Source organism: Anabrus simplex, chromosome 1 (genome assembly GCF_040414725.1).
Source record: "Anabrus simplex isolate iqAnaSimp1 chromosome 1, ASM4041472v1, whole genome shotgun sequence".
NCBI lineage: Eukaryota > Metazoa > Arthropoda > Insecta > Orthoptera > Tettigoniidae > Anabrus > Anabrus simplex.
In genome coordinates this window covers 227,813,354-227,832,929 of record NC_090265.1, presented here as the reverse complement: position 1 = coordinate 227,832,929, position 19,576 = coordinate 227,813,354, and the positions used below count along the sequence as shown (strand labels likewise).

General features: G+C 43.5%; 1 protein-coding gene across 1 annotated transcript in view; it reads left to right on the top strand.

Moving 5' to 3' along the window:
* Window positions 1–19,576, top strand: part of RabX4 (RAS oncogene family member RabX4) — a 237,170-nt gene that overhangs the window by 166,850 nt on the left and 50,744 nt on the right. The window contains exon 3 of the mRNA XM_067141160.2: window positions 11,922–12,060. Within this exon, the coding sequence (XP_066997261.1) occupies window positions 11,922–12,060 (139 nt within the window). The remainder of the gene's footprint in view (window positions 1–11,921; window positions 12,061–19,576) is intronic.

Here is a 19,576-nt window from a genome sequence, read left to right as displayed (position 1 = left end):
CCTCAATATGAAAATGTATCTTACGCTCTTCATTCGTCTGCGGAAACCGTAAAACCAGTTAGTGAGATATAAAATCAATAACGTGATTATTCAATTTTTGAAACGATAGTTTGCCTTCATATTTATTAATTATCTTCATTGTTAATATATTGCTGTATATTAATTGATAAATTTAACTTACAGTGGCAGTTAGTTACAGCTGAAGGGACCTCTGGTCCTACTTGTAATTAATAAATAAATACATTTCTGATTTCTTATTTTCAAACAACTTTATCCATCAAGTTCATTCATAACAGCTTTTATCTCCTCATTGCGGGTAACCACCGGCTATTGCTTCCATTTGTTTAGACCAAGAATCATTCTCCCTACTTTTACCTCTATTAGTTCCAACTCATAAATAAGATATCTTGAGTTCACCCAGCTTTCACTCCCATTCAGTAAAGTCTATCTGAAAACTAGTATATTATTATTATTATTATTATTATTATTATTATTATTATTATTATTATTAACAACGTATTATTAAATAGGTAATCACTCAGGCCTGACCGTTGACCAGTTTCAGAAACACCGGGCGAGTGGGCCGTGCGCGTAGAGGCGCGCGGCTGTGAGCTTGCATCCGGGAGATAGTAGGTTCGAATCCAACTATCGGCAGCCCTGAAAATGGTTTTCCGTGGTTTCCCGTTTTCACACCAGGCAAATTAAGGCTGTACCTTAATTAAGGCCACGGCCGCTTCCTTCCAACTCCTAGGTCTATCCTATCCCATCGTCGCCATAAGACCTATCTGTGCCGGCGCGACGTAAAGCCCCTAGCAAAAAAAAAGTTTCAGAAACTGTACAAAGTATTTATATCTCACTAAATACTTTTACGTTTTTTGAAGACGTCGAGGTGCCGGAATTTTGTCTCACAGGAGTTCTTTTAAGGGCTACTGACACGAGGCTGGAGTATTTTAGCACCACCCAATACCACTGTACTGAGTCGGGATTGAACTCGCCACGTTGAGCTCCGAAAGCTAGTGCTCTACCGTCTAAGTCACTCAGCCCGACGCAGAAAATTGTAAATTGTAGATTTTGATCAATAATAATAATAATAATAATAATAATAATAATAATAATAATAATAATAATAATAATAATAATAATAATAATAATAATAATAATTGTTACCGTATTTTGGTGGATCAGCAGAGGTGAAAGAAGGTGCGGGCTGGAATGGGTCTAACTACAAGTCCGAAAGAAAATTTAAAATTTAAATAAAGGTTATATTTTCAACAGATAACAAGATTTAACAATTTTTTCACTAGGTGAAATAACAATGAATATCCAGGTACAATGATAATTTTACAAGCGAAAACACAAGTAAAGGTGTCTTTACAAATCCTGGGCTTCGAGCCCCAATTTGACAATCCTTGAGCTCTCGGCTCACAACCACAAATTACCAAAGGGCAGAAAACCCCTAATTGCATGGAGCACTTGCTCCCACCTCGTAATGTCAAGCCTCCTAGAGGCACCTTTCAAAATACCAGAAAGAACTGATCCGCTCTCAATCGTCCAAGCCATTTAAAGGCAATAACAGACTATTACACTTAACTGCCATCAAGGCACAACTTATCATGGTACAGGGGTATCTCGTACCCTATCTACTGGGCCTTCGCAGGAAGGAAAACAAAACGGGTAAAGTTAATGGCCCAAAATACAAAGCAGAATGGAGGCGAGTACTTGCACTCCTACATGAAAGCTTGTTAAAACCTAAGTGGCGCTAGGCCGATTCCACAGGGGCTATTCCCACACTAGGGAGGTGAGTCGTATAAGAAAATTTTAATACATAAGGAAGGAGAAGAAAATCGGTTATGAAAACGTAGTCACCTCAAATCAAAATGAAAGGGAGCTCGAGAGGGTAAAGCACTCTCTATCCCCGACTTACATTTAAAGATATATGAAGTCTTACAAAGATGGAAAATATTTACATGTTTTAAGTTATAGGTTACATATTAAAGGTTTCGGACCTGCCCCGCGGGTTAAACTGCTGAGATAGCAAGGAAAAAAGAACGATGTTAAACTGCCATTACCTTGTTGAAGAGCTGCTGGCGGATGAAAGAGGCGCTTCCCGCCTCCTGCTATACACTAAGCTAGATGTTGTACGAGTAGCCGAGAGCCCGGAAAATCAGCAGTTTTTATACTCTGGGGGAAGATTCGAGACCTTTCATGAATAATTAAGACACACCCACATGCGCTTATTGGTCGGCTAAAGTTTACACATCAAATGTGAAGAAGAAGGACACGATTGGTCCAAAATTAATTAAAGAAATTCGGGATTGGCTAAGTTCAAAACTGGCGGAAAGAAATATTTATATTGCCAACCTACAAATGAAAGAACGAAATTTAGTTATAGGAAAACTTATGAGTATAAAATATCTTCAAGAAAAGTTCCATCACTTCGCACCAGGGTGCATGATCATAGTTTTTGGTAGAGACATCTGTGAGAGAATGTCCACACTTCTTGATAATTAGTAAACAAACACAATTCGAAATTAACACAGTGACATCTTCTGATAAATGGTTGAATAATTCAGTTTTAAAGTTCAGAGTTTCAGCTGTAGAGGAGTACTTTAAGGCGGAAAATTCAAATGTGCGGCGTATAGGTGTACCAACTGGTACAATAATAATAATAATAATAATAATAATAATAATAATAATAATAATAATAATAATAAAGTCAACATACAAGGCAGAAAACTTGTATTTTTTCCTAGGCTAGAATTGCATGCCTTCTGCGCTTTTCGAGATAGCCTATTGGGCAAGGGAGTGTTGGACACAGGACACGCGCATTTCTATTCAACTCTTCTTCGCTCAACTGGAAGGATGACATCACCCAACAGTGAAGAGGTCATTATCTCTCCGGTGAGCATTGTCTCTTGACCCGTGGGAGGACACAAACCTATGTATTCGTCATTAGCACTGAACTGGAAGAAGGAGATACGCATGGAGGGACACAGACAAGAACAGAACAAGTATTACTGTAGATGTTGAACAAATATGGTATTGGCTGAGAGGTGCGTGAAAGTCAACTGAAAGAAGAGGTGGCCGTATGTGTACATGAAAGGAACCTTCATTATTTCATTTAAATATAGCACTGTGTTACTCAAATCTTCTTATTATTATTCTCATTAGTCTTATTCTTCCTAGCGTTTTCCCGCTGGTGCAGGGTCCACTGTTCTAATCTTGGCTCACCATTTTGCACGGTTTTGGGCATCATGTGGTTTTAAGTTCAGAGTCCTCACATCAGCATTTACTGTGTCATGCCAGCACTGCTTTGACATCCACGTGGTCCTTGCCTATTCATTTCAAAGGTGTGGGTGAAATTGGCAACTGTTCCAGGTGCAGCACCCAGGACCAGACCATGCCATTGGAGACATTTTTCCCGTGCCTTCTCAGTGTTGGATACAATGCCCATTTGCTGGCGGACGTTATCGTTTCTGACATGATGCAGGAGTGTGATGCCCATCGACCAACGAAGCATACGCATTTCCATGGTGTGTAATTAGCGCTTCATAGCTTTGTCATCTGGTCGACATCCAACACTGTATAAAGCAACTAGATGTACTATCATGCGGTATATTTTGGACTTCAGATGTTGTGGCATCTTCTGTCGCAGAGTACGCCTATGACTCCCCTCCATCTCATCCATGCTGCCTTTATCCTACTTCGTACTTCATCACCTATTCCACCCTCAGTCTGTATGCGGGATTCTAGATACCTGAAGCCTCTCCATCAACTTGAATTGAGCGGTTTCTTAGGATGGTTTCCAGGTATTCGGTCTTCTTTTTTTTCAGTCTAAGACCGTATTATGAGAGACGGCTGTTCCAATCTTCAACTTGATTCTGCAATCCATTTCTGGTGGTATCAGCAAGGGCGACATTATCTGCACATAACAGAGTCAAAGGGACACTCCTCTGCAGGTCCCGTGTGATTGTGTCCATGACGAGGACAAAGAGCAATGGGGACAGTGCGAAGCCTTGCTGTACACCGAATTTCACTGGGAAGCTCTCCGAGATGCACAACGTATTGTGGTGTTGGTGTATAGCATCTTGATCCAGTTGATAAACATGGTTACCATGGTTACGAAGTGCATACCAGATCACACGATGTGAAACACGATCGAAAGCCTTTTCAAGGTCAAGGAAGGCAATATGCAGCGGCTTTTCTTTCTCTCGGTGCTTTTCAATGAACATTCTGGCAGTGAAGATGGCATCGCTTGTTCCAGCACCCTTGACGAAGCCGCACAATTATGAACATAACGAAAGTTGTTTATAATGAAGAGACCTTTCACATACGGTCCACAGAGTTTACAGAAAATCAATAGTATAAGAGAAAATTGAGGAAAACCGTTGTGGTTTTCCTATAAAACCCCCGTCTTTTCAAAGATTTTAAAATGATATGCATATCGAAACCTTCCCCGGGATGAGTATACTCTAAATATGAAGTTTGGTTGAGATCTATCCAGCCGTTTCGACGTGATGGTGGAACTGACAAACAGACAAACAGGCAAACAGACACGAAAAGTAAAAACCACCGATTCGGTCTTGAGTTGACCCAAAACGGATAAATATTTGAAAATTTGGCAAAACAAAAGGAATTACAGACAGCGGACCCCCTACAACTTTATTTATAAGATTATGTTGCATTGTTTCATAGAAACATGCTTGTAATGACAGCTTATAAAATGCTTTCGTCCGTGGTGTAGTGGTTAGTGTGATTAGCTGCCACCTCCGGAGGCCCGGGTTCGATTCCCGGCTCTGCCACGGAATTTGAAGTGGTACGAGGGATGGAACGGGGTCCACTCAGCCTCGGGAGGTCAACTGAATAGAGGTGGGTTCGATTCCCACCTCAGCCATCCTGGAGGTGGTTTTCCGCGGTTTCCCACTTCTCCACCAGGCAAATGCCGGGATGGTTCCTAACTTAAGGCCACGGTCGCTTCCTTCGCTCTTCCTTGTCTATCCCTTCCAATCTTCCCATTCCCCCCCCAGGCAAGGCCAATGTTCAGGTAGCAGGTGAGGCCGCCTGGGCGAGGTACTAGTCATCCTCCCCAGTTGTATCCCCCAACCCAGGGTCTGAAACTCCAGGACACTGCCTTGAGGCGGTAGAGGTGGGATCCCTCGCTGAGTCCGAGGGAAAAACCGACCCTGGAAGATAAACAGGTCAAGAAGAAGAAGAAGAATTATACCAAGCAAACGTTAAATAGAAAAGTTACATATTTTGGCTTGTCTTTATACAGAATGTAACAATCACGTACGGCCAAACTCGTTACTCGCACGTAGAAGAAGAAAATACTGCCGGGTTGAGTGTCTCAGACGGTTGAGGCGCTGGCCTTCTGACCCCAACTAGGCAGGTTCGATCCTGGCTCAGTCCGGTGGTATTTAAAGGTGCTCAAATACGTCAGCCTCGTGTCGGTAGATTTATTGGCACGTAAAATAAATTCTGCACGACAAAAATCCAGTACCTCGGCGTCTCCGAAAACCTGAAAAAATGTAGTTAGTGGGACGTAAAGCCATTATTATTATTATTATTATTATTATTATTATTATTATTATTATTATTATTATTATTATTATTATTAGAAAATATGTTATATGGACATAGGTTCGGAAATGCTTTATTTTCATGTTAAAACTCGTTTCTTACAACTTTACAGAATACATTAATCATAGGAAACACACAGGAACAGGAGGTACCAGCATGGCACATCAAACTCTTTCTTAAATAAAATGTTGAACATGCCCTCCGTTAGCATAGATGTAAATGCATAAACCCACCATCGCATTGACATGGACATTGTTATTCCAGTCAATGTCCCAGCTAGACAAAAGGCCATTGACCACGCATCCTAAACCAGAGCTTACTTTTGGTAGGTTGGCCAGTTTCCTTTTCCCCACCAAATCTGTCACGGTGTTTCAACGCGGCTATACCATTAACGTCCTTTCATTAGATTCTTGAAATTGAAATTCCTAGCTTTGGCATTTGAGTCCTCAAAACCAAGTTAATAATAATAATAATAATAATAATAATAATAATAATAATAATAATAATAATAATAATCCACCTCTGTGTCGTAGTGGTTAGCGTGATTAGCTGCCACCCGCGGAGGCCAGAGTTCGATTTCCGGCTCTGCCACGAAATTTGAAAAGTGGTACGAGGGCTGGAACGGGGTCCACTCAGCCTCGGGAGGTCAACTGAGTAGAGGGGGCTTCGATTCCCACCTCAGCCATCCTCAAAGTGGTTTTCCGTGGTTTCCCACTTCTGCTCCATGCAAATGCCGGCCACGGCCGCTTCCTTCCCTCTTCCTTGTCTATACCTTCCGATCTTCCCACCCCCCTACAAGGCACCTATTCAGCATAGCAGGTGAGGTCGCCTGGGCGAGGTACTGGTCCTCTTCCCCCGACCCAAAAGTCTCACGCTCCAGGATACTGCCCTCAAGACGGTAGAGGTGGAAGTCCGAGGGAAAAGCCAACCCTCGAGGTTGAACGGATTAAGAAAGAAAGAAAGAAAGAAAGAAAGAAAGAAAGAAAGAAAGAAAGGAAATAATAATAATAATAATAATAATAATAATAATAATAATAATAATGCCTGTCTAGGTTATACAGACGGTAGGGTACTTACTGGCTTTCTGAGACCTTTTAGATGTCGGCCATGAGATCCTACGTAATAAGAGTGATACGCATCATTTCAACCACGGTTACTAGTCTAGTAAACGTGATTTCAACTCTTAATTTACGACACGGAACAGAACATTTCACATAAACCAGTCAGCTGTCGTTAAAAATAAATCAGAATCAGTTTCTTCTCTGGTGTAACATGTGAACGTCAATTTTCAGTTTGATTTCTTAGGTTTCTCCACATCTTTAACAAGTGTGTTATAAATATACAGTTGTGACAAGTATGACAGTTTAACGAAAAGAGGCCTGCAGTAGACAGTTGTAGAAATCCGACTGGAGAACCCATGGAGTAGAATTCCATACTGAAGAATAATGTGAAAGAATGCAAAGTAGGGACTCAAAAGATATTTACTGGGAACTTCATCTCTGATGAAGAGTCCTTAAGAGATACACTACTCTTAATAGTTTACTCGAAACATCCATGTGAACATCCAAGTTCAACTTCGGATCTAGACGTATTCCTAATAATTCTACTGCCTCATTGTCGCAATTTAATGTATTTCAATGCCATTGTTGGAGTCCTTTTATCATATAGGTACCAAGAAACTTGCAACAACAGTCAGATTCAAAGTTTCTCTACTTAGTACACTCAGCTGTTCGACTATATTGGTCTCCTTTAAAGATGCAGAATCATATGCATATAAACCGAAGTAGAAGTAGGCCCCATGTTATAAGTTAAATTATTTACTTGTACAAGAAACAGAGAAGGACGTAAGACAAAGCCTTTTGCGATTCCATGTTGAATACTTGAATATGAAGTTCGATCGATCGATCGATCGATCGATATCCTCCCACTTCTACTGCTTGCTCTTGATTACTTAGGCAGGAAACTAGAATTTTAAGTTCATTCTCCATATCATAATAATTATATCCGAGGCATTAAAGACGTGCCCAATTCACCTAGAAGAATGTGCGTTCGATTCACTATCAGGAAGTCGAATTATTTTAAAGCGAAATTTCTACTTCTGGACATGCACATTTGACTCGACCTACACCAGAAATGAGCAACAGGTTACTCCTGGGTTCAAGGCGAGCGGTCACAGCCCTAGCCACTCTTTCCCACTCAGTGCCGAGGTTACGAATAGTGGAAGCATTTACCTTCGAGTCCTTCAATGGCCTTCATTGTCGGTATGGACGTTTATATGTTCTGGTATTTGCTTTGTTACTTATGTGTGTTACATTCATCAACCTGTCACTATTTCGTTTTGGACTGTGCAATACGTAATTATTTTTCATGCTTAAAGAAGAGTATATCGCGGCTGTGAGCTTGCATCCGGGAGACAGTGGGTTCGAATCCCACTGTCGGCAGCCCTGAATATGGTTTTCCGTTGTTTCCCATTTTCACACCAGGAAAATGCTGGGGCTGTGCCTTAATTAAGGTCACGGCCGTTTTCTTCCCAGTCCTTGGCCTTTCCTATCCAATCGTTGCCATAAGACCTATCTGTGTCGGTGCGACGTAAAGCAAAAAAAAAAAAAAAGAAGAAGAGTATAGACTGGCTAAGGAATGCAGTTATAAGCACTGTAGGTGTGAGTGGGCATTAAGGAGTATGAAGGAAGAGTTTGAAGGAGATAGTTAGGATTCTCACGGAGGACAGAAATGAAGGTAGGTCTACCGCAAGCAATGTACAGGATACGGCTGGTATGTAAGAGAGATGGGAAGGAAAGGGGAAATTTGTAGAAGACAGGTGGGTTTTAAGAGGATGGAAACTGAGGGCTAAGGGCTCTATTCAGCGGCAGAATTCAGAATTTGTATCGGTGATAAATAGGTATGAGTTATTGCAGTGAGAACAGTAGAGGGAAGACGAGGAACAGGGAACAGTTGCTGAGGAAGGAAGAGGTGGAAGGAAAGGGATATGTAGAGTATAGGATAAGTAAAGGCAAAAACAGAGTCATGTAAGGGATAAAAGGGAGTAGAAAGTCGGTTCTGCAGCCGTCAGGAAAGATGGAGGTGACAAGGAGGAGAGGGTCCAAATGAGCTAGGAGGGATTGAGGCTCTGGTTATGGGCACTCCATTGTTAGGCATATGGGGAAAGTGTGGAGGAAAATAAACCAGGGAAGAATGTTATCCAGGAATTACGTTAAGGGAGTTGTCGAGGAATGTGGTCAATACAATTTGTTTTACGTCGCAACGACATAGATAGGTCTTATAGGAACGATGAGATGGGAAAGGGCCAGGAATGGGAAGGATGCGGCCATAGCCTTAATTGAGATACAAAAAGTCAAAGTCACCTCCATACAGGCCATGAAAGCCCTTGGAGGAGTGGAAGGCAAAAGCTTCCACCATTGTTAACCTCGGCACGTGATGGGGTAGAGTGGTCAGCTCTACGCCCGGCCGCCTTTGCACCCAGGAATTAACCTGGTACCCATTTTTGGTGTAGGCTGAGTGAACCTCGGGTCCAAATGCACCTCCGGACGTGGAAATCTCGTTTCTTAAATTTTACGACTTCCTGACGGAGATTCGAATCCACGTCCTTCCGGGCGAACCGAGCATGCCTCTACCGCATCGGCCAGGCAGCCCCTTAATTAAGATACAGACCCAGCATTTGCCTGATGTGAAAATGGTAAACCACGAAAATCTATATTCAGGGCTGCCGACAGTGGGGTTCGAACCCACTATCTCCCGAATGCAAGCTCACAGTTGCGCGCCCTTAATCGTACTGACGGCCAACTCGCGCGGTGAAAAAGGATGAGTGGTGTTTTTAAAAGTAGGAGAGATCAAAATATGAAGGTAAAGTTGGAATTCAAGAGAACATATTGAGGGAAATATTCGTTTATAGAAAGAGGCGTTATAGATTCGGGTAATTTAGATATATAGATAGATAATTTATTTATCCTGGCTAAGTTAGGGACAGCTGTCCCTGTCTTACATTTAACCAGTAACATAAATGGAATGATAACTAACTAATTACTAATCATTTAAAACTGTGAGCTTGCATCCGGGAGATAGTAGGTTCGAATCCCACTATCGGCAGCCCTGAAGATGGTTTTCCGTGGTTTCCCATTTTCACACCAGGCAAATGCTGGGGCTGTACCTTAATTAAGGCCACGGCCGCTTCCTTCCAACTCCTAGGCCTTTCCTATCCCATCGTCGCCATAAGACCTATCTGTGTCGGTGCGACGTAAAGCCCTTAGCAAAAAATCATTTAAAAGAGAGATGTTCGAAAAATTTCCAACTTCTTTGAAATTAGTTTTAAAAAAGAGCAGGTAAACGACTGATGAGGAATCATTTGGGTGACTCCTCTAAATGCAGATCTGTGGTTATTTATTTATTTATTTATTTATTTATTTATTTATTTATTTATTTATTTATTTATTTATTTATTTATTTATTTATTTATTTACTTTGACTGAGGTATAGGGATGTTGGTAACGCCATATCTTATATATACATTAAGTCTGTGAGCTGAACAGTGTGAAAACTGACTTGTAGATTTGGATGGTGTATGCGCATTTCCGTGGTTCTGGCTACCCGATACCGAGTATAGCTTCTTCTACACCCTGTTGGTTGGGACTATTCTAAATCATCGGTTCCTCCTGTCTGTCGTAAGAGGGGGTTAAAAGTGTCCCAGAGACTTTGAACTTGGGAGCATGGGTTGGTTACTACAGTTCCACTAACTGAGTCTGAATTGTTTCCACTTACTCGTGTCAGGTTTCTCACTTTCATCTTTCCCATACGACCTCACTTGGTCAACTCTTGTTCTCTTTCGACCCCGATAGTATTAGGTTGCTAAGACCTAGGGAGTCTTTCATTTTCAAGTCGTTCGTGGACCTTCCCTTTCTTTTCCCGATACCTTCATTCTTCGAAGGATCGGATCTCTTCTATTTTCCTTCTGATTAATGTTAATAGAGGATGGTTGCTTAGTTGTACTTCCTCTTAAAATAATGATCACCACCACCACCACCACTAAGGAACCTTCTGTTTTATCAAGGAAAATCACTCACTGCATATTTCCCTGCTCGTCATTGATGTCCGGGCTTTCCTGGACGGCTAACAGGTGGTGAAACTTTTGGCGTATTCAGTCAGCCTTCGTGCTGAGAGCTGAACAAATACCGGCTCCGTGAATAAACGGTTAGCGTGCTAATGTAATTTGGCGTATGGCTTTCAGTGCCGGGTGTGTCCGAGGACAAGTTCGGCTCGCCAGATGCAGGTCTTTTGGTTTGACTCCCGTAGGTGACCTGCGCGTCGTGATGGGGATGAAATGATGATGAAGACGACACATACACCCAGCCCCTGTGCCAGCGAAATTAACTAATTATGATTAAAATTCCCGACCCTGGCGGGAATCCAACCCGGGACCCCTGTGACTAAAGACCAGCACGCTAACCGTCCGGCTCCATAGCTAAATGGTTAACATGGTGGCCTTTGGTCACAGGGGTCCCGGGTTCGATTTCCGGCAGCGTCAGGAATTTTAACCATTCCGCTAGCACGGAGGCTGGGTGTATGTGTCGTCTTCATTATCATTTCATCCTCATCACAACGCGTAGGTCACCTAAGGGCGTCAAATCAAATGAGGACACCCCCTCCCATGGCACTACAGCCCTTGAAGGGCCTTGGCCTACCAAGCCACCGCTGCTCAGCCCGAAGGCCTGCAGATTACGAGGTGTCGTGTGGTCAGCACGACGAATCCTCTTGGCCGTTATTCTTGGCTTTCTAGACCGAGGCCGCCATCTCACCGTCAGATAGCTCCTCAATTCTAATCACGTATGCTGAGTGGACCTCGAACCAGCCCTCAGGTCAAGGTAAAAATCCCTGACCTGGCCGGGAATAGAACCCGGGGCCTCCTGGTAAGAGGCAGGCACGCTACCCCTACAGCACGGGGCCGGTACACGAGGACACTCCCGGCACTAAAAGGCTTACGCCATTTCCATTTATTGGACAAATAGACAAATAAACGTTAAGAAACAAACGAACATATTATGTACGTACATACATAACCAAGTTTAACGTGTATCTGTCAAGAAATTTATTGCGACGGCATATCTACACTATGGTGGTGATGGTAGTAGTAGTAATCCAAACTTTTTGTCCCAGGAGTTATTATGGCGAGGAAGGCAGGACGAAGTGGCGTTGACATCAACTTTTACTTCGATCGAGGCAGAACCTGTCGTCTAGGGAAGATGTGATGAGTTTAACTTTTATAACTTTAAGGAAGAGCACTCCACAGCAGATTAAACTGATGTCATTAAAGACTGCTGTTCCTTTTACAGGGACACAGCGGGGCAGGAACGGTTTCGCACACTCACTACGGCCTACTACAGAGGAGCGATGGGCATCCTGCTCATGTATGATGTGACGAGCCTTGACTCCTTCAACCACCTCTCGTACTGGCTGCGGAATATCCAAGAGGTAAGTGTCATCATTTATATTCCTTTTATATAGTCTGGTCTATTTAATTCTTCAGGATCAAGTGCCTCAATCTGAACAAGTCATTTGTTCTAATCACGTAAAATTTGATTGGTTAGAAACATTGTTCTTCGGTGTCAACTTGCTAGCAGTGAGAATGTGAACATTTTCCATTTTATTGAACAGGACTTGTAATGTAAAATAATAGGTAAAACAAATAAAAATATTATTAAAGATAGAATGGGATGTTTTACCCAATATTGATAGAAAAATAAATTTCAGACAGCCTTGTTTCTTTTCTATATTCACCATTTCTTAAATATAGGCTTACGAAGCCAAAGAAGCTAAAGTGTCAAAATGTTCAAAACTAACTTGTAAATATTATATGAATTACCGCTAATTCATTCGTGGCTAACAGAGCTGTGCACTAAACATATTCCAAGTAGTGTGAGTGGGCTTTAAAAGCTACGGGAAATAAAGCGCTCTTCTTTCGACTGACACATGCTGCTGAAGTATCGATCTGCAGAAGCTTTTTCAGATACCTAGGTTCACATACACCAACATGCTTTTCTAGGTGCAATTCAGTGTCTCTAATTTTGGCGATCACATTCAAGACACCTCAGATGTATGAGACGAAAGTGAGTCAGGACGTGGAGGCATAGCTCCTTGTTTACAGTATGCAATGAAGAATAATTTCATCATGGCCGAGAATAAATTGATGATATCGAGCGATCACTGCTGCGGTCAACTTAAAAGTCGTATGATATTTCTGTATCTGCATTTGATTGCCGTACGTTTATTTGGCAAGATCGAATAGAAATTGCTGATAGTGGACCATATTTCTGGTTCTGCATATCGTGATTTTGCCTGAATGGATCGACGTTAGAAGATTACAAAAGGAATGGAGTTCTGAACGACATTGGTGCTGCCATTGAAGAAATGACACCTTCCAGGCCGTTCAAGAACCTGAAAATAGGAAGAAAATTCCTAAACATTGAAGGAGCAGCAACCATGTCGGTCAACACATCCAAATTGAAATGATTTAAAACTGCCTGGATAGTAGTTCAAAAGCCAAAACCTGATGGAGTAAAATTCAAAGAAAGTTTCAGTGATATCGTTGATTTCAGAAGCTGTAAAGTTCTTAAATGAGGGGTTACAGTGGAAGACATTGCCAGGATGAAATTCTAGCTCTTCCTGCAAGAATTGATCTGTCTGTTAAAAAAAAAAAAAAAAAAACTTAAGGATAATGCTGCTACATATTGCTCAAGAACACCAAAACTTTTTCCTGCAGTTCTTCGTTTGTACATCTTCTTCTCCCCCCCCCCCCTTTAACGCTTTTCCCACACCTTGATGCGGTCGCGAGTGGACTTGATCCTGTTTTCCGGCCGGATGCCACTTCTGACACCAACCCTATGTGGAGGGATGTATTCACTACTGCGTGTTTTCTGTGGCATTTCATATTGTAATATGTTGTGAGTGTATGAAGGTGAGAATATCGGAACGAATACAAACATCTAGTCCTCGGGACAGAGGAATCTAACATACGCGATTAAAATTGAACCCGGGGCCCCTGTGAATCGAAGGCCTCTATGCTGAGCATTCATCCAGGGAGCCGAACTCCCTCGTTTCGCAAGTCATTATAAGTTTAAAAAAAGTAAACGTAAAATTATACTGCCTGCATTTTGTATATACATGTAAATACAGTAGGCCCTACATTGTAAACAATGAACAAACTCGAAATAGCTTATTACGTAATCAAAATATTTCAACTCTCAAACATTTAATGAGTTCTCCACAATAATCCCCACCCAAAATGTAATTTAAAATATTACAAAGATAACTGATCCACCTCTCTGGTGTAGTGGTTAGTGTGATTAGCTGCCACCCCTGGAGGCCCGGCTTCGATTCCCGGCTCGGCCACGAAATTTGAAAAGTGGTACGAGGGCTGGAACGGGCTTCACTCAGCCTCGGAAGGTCAACTGAGTAGAGTTGGGTTCGATTCCTCCCTCAGCCATCCTGGAAGAGGTTTTCCGTGGTTTCCCACTTCTCCTCCAGGCAAATGCCGGGATGGTACCTAACTTAAGGCCACGACCGCTTCCTTCCCTCTTCCTTGCCTGTCCCATCCAATCGCCCCATCCCTCCACAAGGCCCCTGTTCATCATAGCAGGTGAGGCCGCCTGGGCGAGGTAGGCTACAGGTCACTCTCTCCAGTTGTATCCCCGACCCAAAGTCTGAATCTCCAGGACACTGCCCTTGAGGCGGTAGATGTGGGATCCCTCGCTGAGTCCGAGGGAAAAACCGACCCTGGAGGGTAACAGATTACGAACGAACGAACAAACGAACGAACGAACGAACGAACGAACGTACAAGGGCAAGACAAAGCTTATTTTAATCCTAGAGACGCGTAGAACAAAACTCAGTGAGGCCCTACGGGCCCCGGAAACTTTGTTTTAAGGGCCTAAAACCAACGTTTTGGAGATATTGGTATCACACTACCCCACTCAAGGAATTGGATGAAGAAATGACCAGCCGCAAACATGGCAACGTCAGTTCAAGGATTCTGCAGTAGAATACAAGGCCTGGCGTTCGAATTAGAAAACCTGCCCCGTGGTGTACGGGTAGCGTGCCTCTTACCCGGAGGCCCCGGGTTCGATTCCCGGCCAGGTCAGGGATTTTTACCTGGACTTGAGGGCTGGTTCGAGGTCCACTCAGCTTACGTGATTAGAATTGAGGAGCTATATGACGGTGAGATGGCGGCCCCGGTCTAGAAACCCAAGAATAACGGCCGAGAGGATTCGTCGTGCTGACCACACGACACCTCGTAATCTGTAGGCCTTCGGACAGCGCAGGCCCTTGAAGGGCTGTAGTGCCATGGGGGTGTTCGAAGTAGGCATGTGCATGAATGTAGGCTAGGCCTAGGAGAGATTCTGCTACACATATAACTGTCTCGAAAAAATCACTGTGGGGGTAAGCCACCCCTAGGGGTTATGGTCCGGAGGGGTGTGGCATATATAAATATAATCGAAAATAGTGTCGAAACCATAGGTTTCGGGGGCGCTGAGATGAACAGTGACACTCCGCATATCGTTTAAGTCCAAGTTCAGTCCCCATCGGAATGGGTGTGAGAAGGGCTGGAAAAAAAAAAGTACAAAATGGCTCAGTTTATGGATTGGTGGGTGTGCAGCCCTCTGAGCGGCAGTGGAGGGGATGTATACAAGTAATAGAAAACGACCAATATTACAGTAGAATCCATAGTTTTCGGCTGCGCTGAGATGAATATTGACACTCCAGATGTCGTTTAAGTCCAAGTTCACCCGCATTGGCACGGGGGTGAGAAGGGGTAAAAAAAGAAAAGAAAATACCCAAAATAACTGAGATTATGGATGAATGTATGTTTCAGCATAGCTTTCAAACAAACAAACAAACAAACAAACAAACAAAAAATGACTGTAAAGGCAGGACTTCAGGCCCAATCGGAATGGAGGTTGAGAAGGTGTGAAAAAATGTTCTAAATGACCGAGATTATGGATGTATGTGTTATATTCCAGCATAGCTCTCAACTAAAATTGGTGCACACATGGCTCATGACACACGTGACATGTAAAATAATCGAAAACAGCCAATATTAGTGACGAATCCATAGTTTCCGGGGTCACTGAGATGAATAGTGACACTCCGAATGCCGTTTTAGTCCAAGTTCAGCACCCATCGGCAAGGTGATTACTAATAATAATTTCGTGTGGCTATTTCTAGCCGCGTGCACCCCTTGTAAGGCAGACCCTCCGTTCAGGGTGGGCGGCATCTGCCATTTGTAGGTAACTGCGTGTTATTGTGGTGAAGGATAGTGTTATGTGTGGTATGTGGTGTGTGAGTTGCAGGGATGTTTGGGAAAGCACAAACACCCACCCCCCGAGCCACTGGAATTAACCAGTTAAGCTTAAAATCCCCGACCCGGGCGGCAATCGAACCCGAGACCATCTGCACCGAAGGCCAGTACGCTGACCATTCAGCCAACGAGATGGTGATTACTGAAAATCTAGAACCTGTTTTCCAGTCATTGACCGGATCAGGGATGGAATGAATGAAGCCCCCATCTTGCAGCGAGGATAGTAATTGTACCGGTTGCCGAAGACTGACAGATAAAATGAAATGATACTGGAGAGTATTGCTGGAATGAAAGATGCCAGGGAAAACCGGAATACCCGGAAAAAACCTGCCTCACCTTCGCTTTGTCCAGCACAAATCTCACATGGAGTGACCGGGATTTGAATCACCTAACCCAGCGGTGAGAGGCCGACGCGCTGCCGCCTGAGCCGCGGAGGCTTGACTTACTATAGACTACTACGTGGAAAAATAATTACGTGGGGTAAGACACCCCTAACACCCCTGGCGGAGGGGATGACACTAAAAAATAATCGAAAATGGCGAATATTACTGACGAATCCATAGTTTTCGGGTTCGCTTAGATGAATTCTGACACTCCGGGTGTCTTTAAGTTGAAGGTCATGTCCCATCAGCTCTCAACCATACTCGGTACAAATATGATTTACTATCTCAAAAACGTACTGTAGGTGAAGACACCCCTAGGGGAGGGGGTGACATGTAAAATAATCGAAAAGAGCCTATATTAGTGTCGAATCCATAGTTCCTGGGTCACTGAGATGAATAGTGACACTCCGGATGTCGTTTTAGTCCAAGTTCAGCACCCATCGGCATGGTGATTTAGAAGGGGTGATAAAGAAAATAGCCTCCTCTGCGGAGTAGTGGTTAGTGTGATTAGCTGCCACCCCCGGAGGCCCGGGTTTGATTCCCGGCTCTGCCACGAAATTTGAAAAGTGGTACGAGGGCTGGAACGGGGTCCACTCAGCCTCGGGAGGTCAACTGAGTAGAGATGGGTTCGATTACCATCTCAGCCATCCTGGAAGAGGTTTTCCGTGGTTTCTCACTTCTCCCCCAGGCAAATGCCGGGATAGTACCTATGGCCACGGCCGCTTCCTTCCCTCTTCCTTGTCTCTCCCTTCCAATCTTCCCATCCCCCTCGCAAGGTACCTGTTCAGCATAGCAGGCGAGGTACTGGTCATCCCTCCCAGTTGTATCCCCCGACCCAGAGTCTGAAGCTCCACGACACTGCCCTTGAGGCGGTAGAGGTGGGATCCTTCGCTGAGTCCGAGGGAAAAACCGACCCTGGAAGGTAAAGAGATAAAGGAGAAATGTCCAAATTCACCGAGATTAATGTTGTTTACACAGTTTTCAATGTCGCTCGGCTGATTGGTGACAGTCCCAGTGGCCGTTGGAATCGTGTACGTCATATCTATAATGCGACGCGTAAATACATTACGTAATAACTTATTTTTATTATTGTTTGAAAGGATCAGCTACTTCCCAGACAATCTGGGCTGACACAAGGAAATACTTTAAGGCAAAAGAATTTCAAGCTAAACCGTAAAATAATACACATAACAATATTTCTAAATTTACACATTTACAAAAGAGTCCATAAACAATCAGTCAACGTCACAGTTAGGAAAAAAAAAATTGAAACAAGTAATACAAATCCTAAAAGTAAAAGGTGTGAAAGAGAAAATTACAAAAATTCTAGATGTATGTGTCCGTCTCTGTGGTGTAGTGGTTAGTGTGATTAGCTGCCACCCCCGGAGGCCCGGGTTCGATTCCCGGCTCTGCCATGAAATTTGAAAAGTGGTACGAGGGCTGGAACGGGGTCCACTCAGCCTCGGGAGGTGAACTGAGTTGAGGGGGCTCGATTCCCACCTCAGCCATCCTGGAAGTGGTTTTCCGTGGTTTCCCACTTCTCCTTCAGGAAAATGCCGGGATGGTACCTAACTTAAGGGCACGGCCGCTTCCTTCCCTCTTCCTTGTCTATCCCTTCCAATCTTCCCGTCCTCCACAAGGCCCCTGTTCAGAATAGCAGGTGAGGCCGCCTGGGCGAGATACTGGTTCTCCTCCCCAGTTGTATCCCCTGACCCAAAGTCTGAAGCTCCAGGACACTTTCCTTGAGGTGGTAGAGGTGCGATCCCTCGTTGAGTGCTACGGAAAAACCAACCCTGGAGGGTAAACAGATTAAGAAAGAAATAAATAAAGCTATTTGCTTTATGGCGACGATGGGATAGCGAAGGCCTAGGAGTGGGAAGGAAGCGGCCGTGGCGTTAACTATGGTACAGCCTTGTGTGAAAATGGGAAACCACGGAAAACCATCTTCAGGGCTGCCGACAGTGGGATTCGAACCCACCATCTCCCGGATGTAAGGTCACAATTGCGCGACTCTAACCGCATGGCCAACTCGCCCGGTAAAGGAAGAAAGTAGATGTATGTGTGTACACTATCTTCCAGAATAACTCTCAACCAAACTTCGTACAAATACGAATATCTCGAAAAGATACTGGAGGAGTAAAGCACCTTTTAGCAAACCTAAGGGAGGGAATTGCGTACAAGAATAATCGAAAACGACCGATATTAGCGTCGAATCCATAGTTTCCGTGGTCGCTGAGTTGTATTGGGGCACTCTAGATGCCGTTTAAGTACCAGTTCAGCTGCGTAGGCATGGCGAAATGTGGTGATGAAGAAAATGTCCAAACTTAACCGAGATTAGTTTGATTAACGAGAAAGAAAATAATCTATAAGACTTGAAATTAAACACAACAATTACTTCTATACTACAAATTCGTTCTTAATCTGTCAAAGCCACAATAACTAAATACACAAAAATTATCTTCACACATAAATAATAGGTAATAAAATACCTAAAGGAAACAATAAAATGCCCGGGCAGCGCCGGGTAATATAGCTAATCTATATATATTTTCTTCTTTTTTCTTAATCTGATTACCCTCCAGGGTTGACTTTTCCCTCGGACTCAGCGAGGGATCCCACCTCTACCGCCTCAAGGACACACTAACCAGTACACCCCAGAGGCGGATTAGTCTATGTATATAAAATGCTTAATTATGTCTGTCATTCACAGCGATATTGATCAATGGATAAATGGTTAGCGTGCTGGCCTTTGGCCATAGGGGCCCCGGGTTCGATTCCCGGCAGGGTCGGGAATTTTAACCATCATTGGTTAATTCCGACGGCAGGGGGACTGGGTGTATGTGTCGTCTTCATCCGCATTTCATCCCCTTCACGACGCGCAGGTTGCCTACGGCAGTCAAATCAAAAGACCTGCACTTGGCGAGCCGAACATGTCCTCGGACCCTCCCGGCACTAAAAGCTATACGCCATTTCATATAATTTCACAGCGATATTGAGAAAACTAGAAGGTTTCAACGGCTGTATTTGGTACCAGTTACAGACTTCTATGTCTTCTTTAGAAGAAAAATACAATGAACCTCTCACGACCAAGAATTTTGTACTTTTTTAAAGAAAAACAGTCTTCTGTCAACGAAGTTATTGTTCATCGCCATGATGACGTAAGTACACAGATATATCTATCGGCATGATTTGGAGTTAAGTACGAGGTGTGTTCAAAAAAAGACCGAACTGTGGCTAGAAAAACTTTATT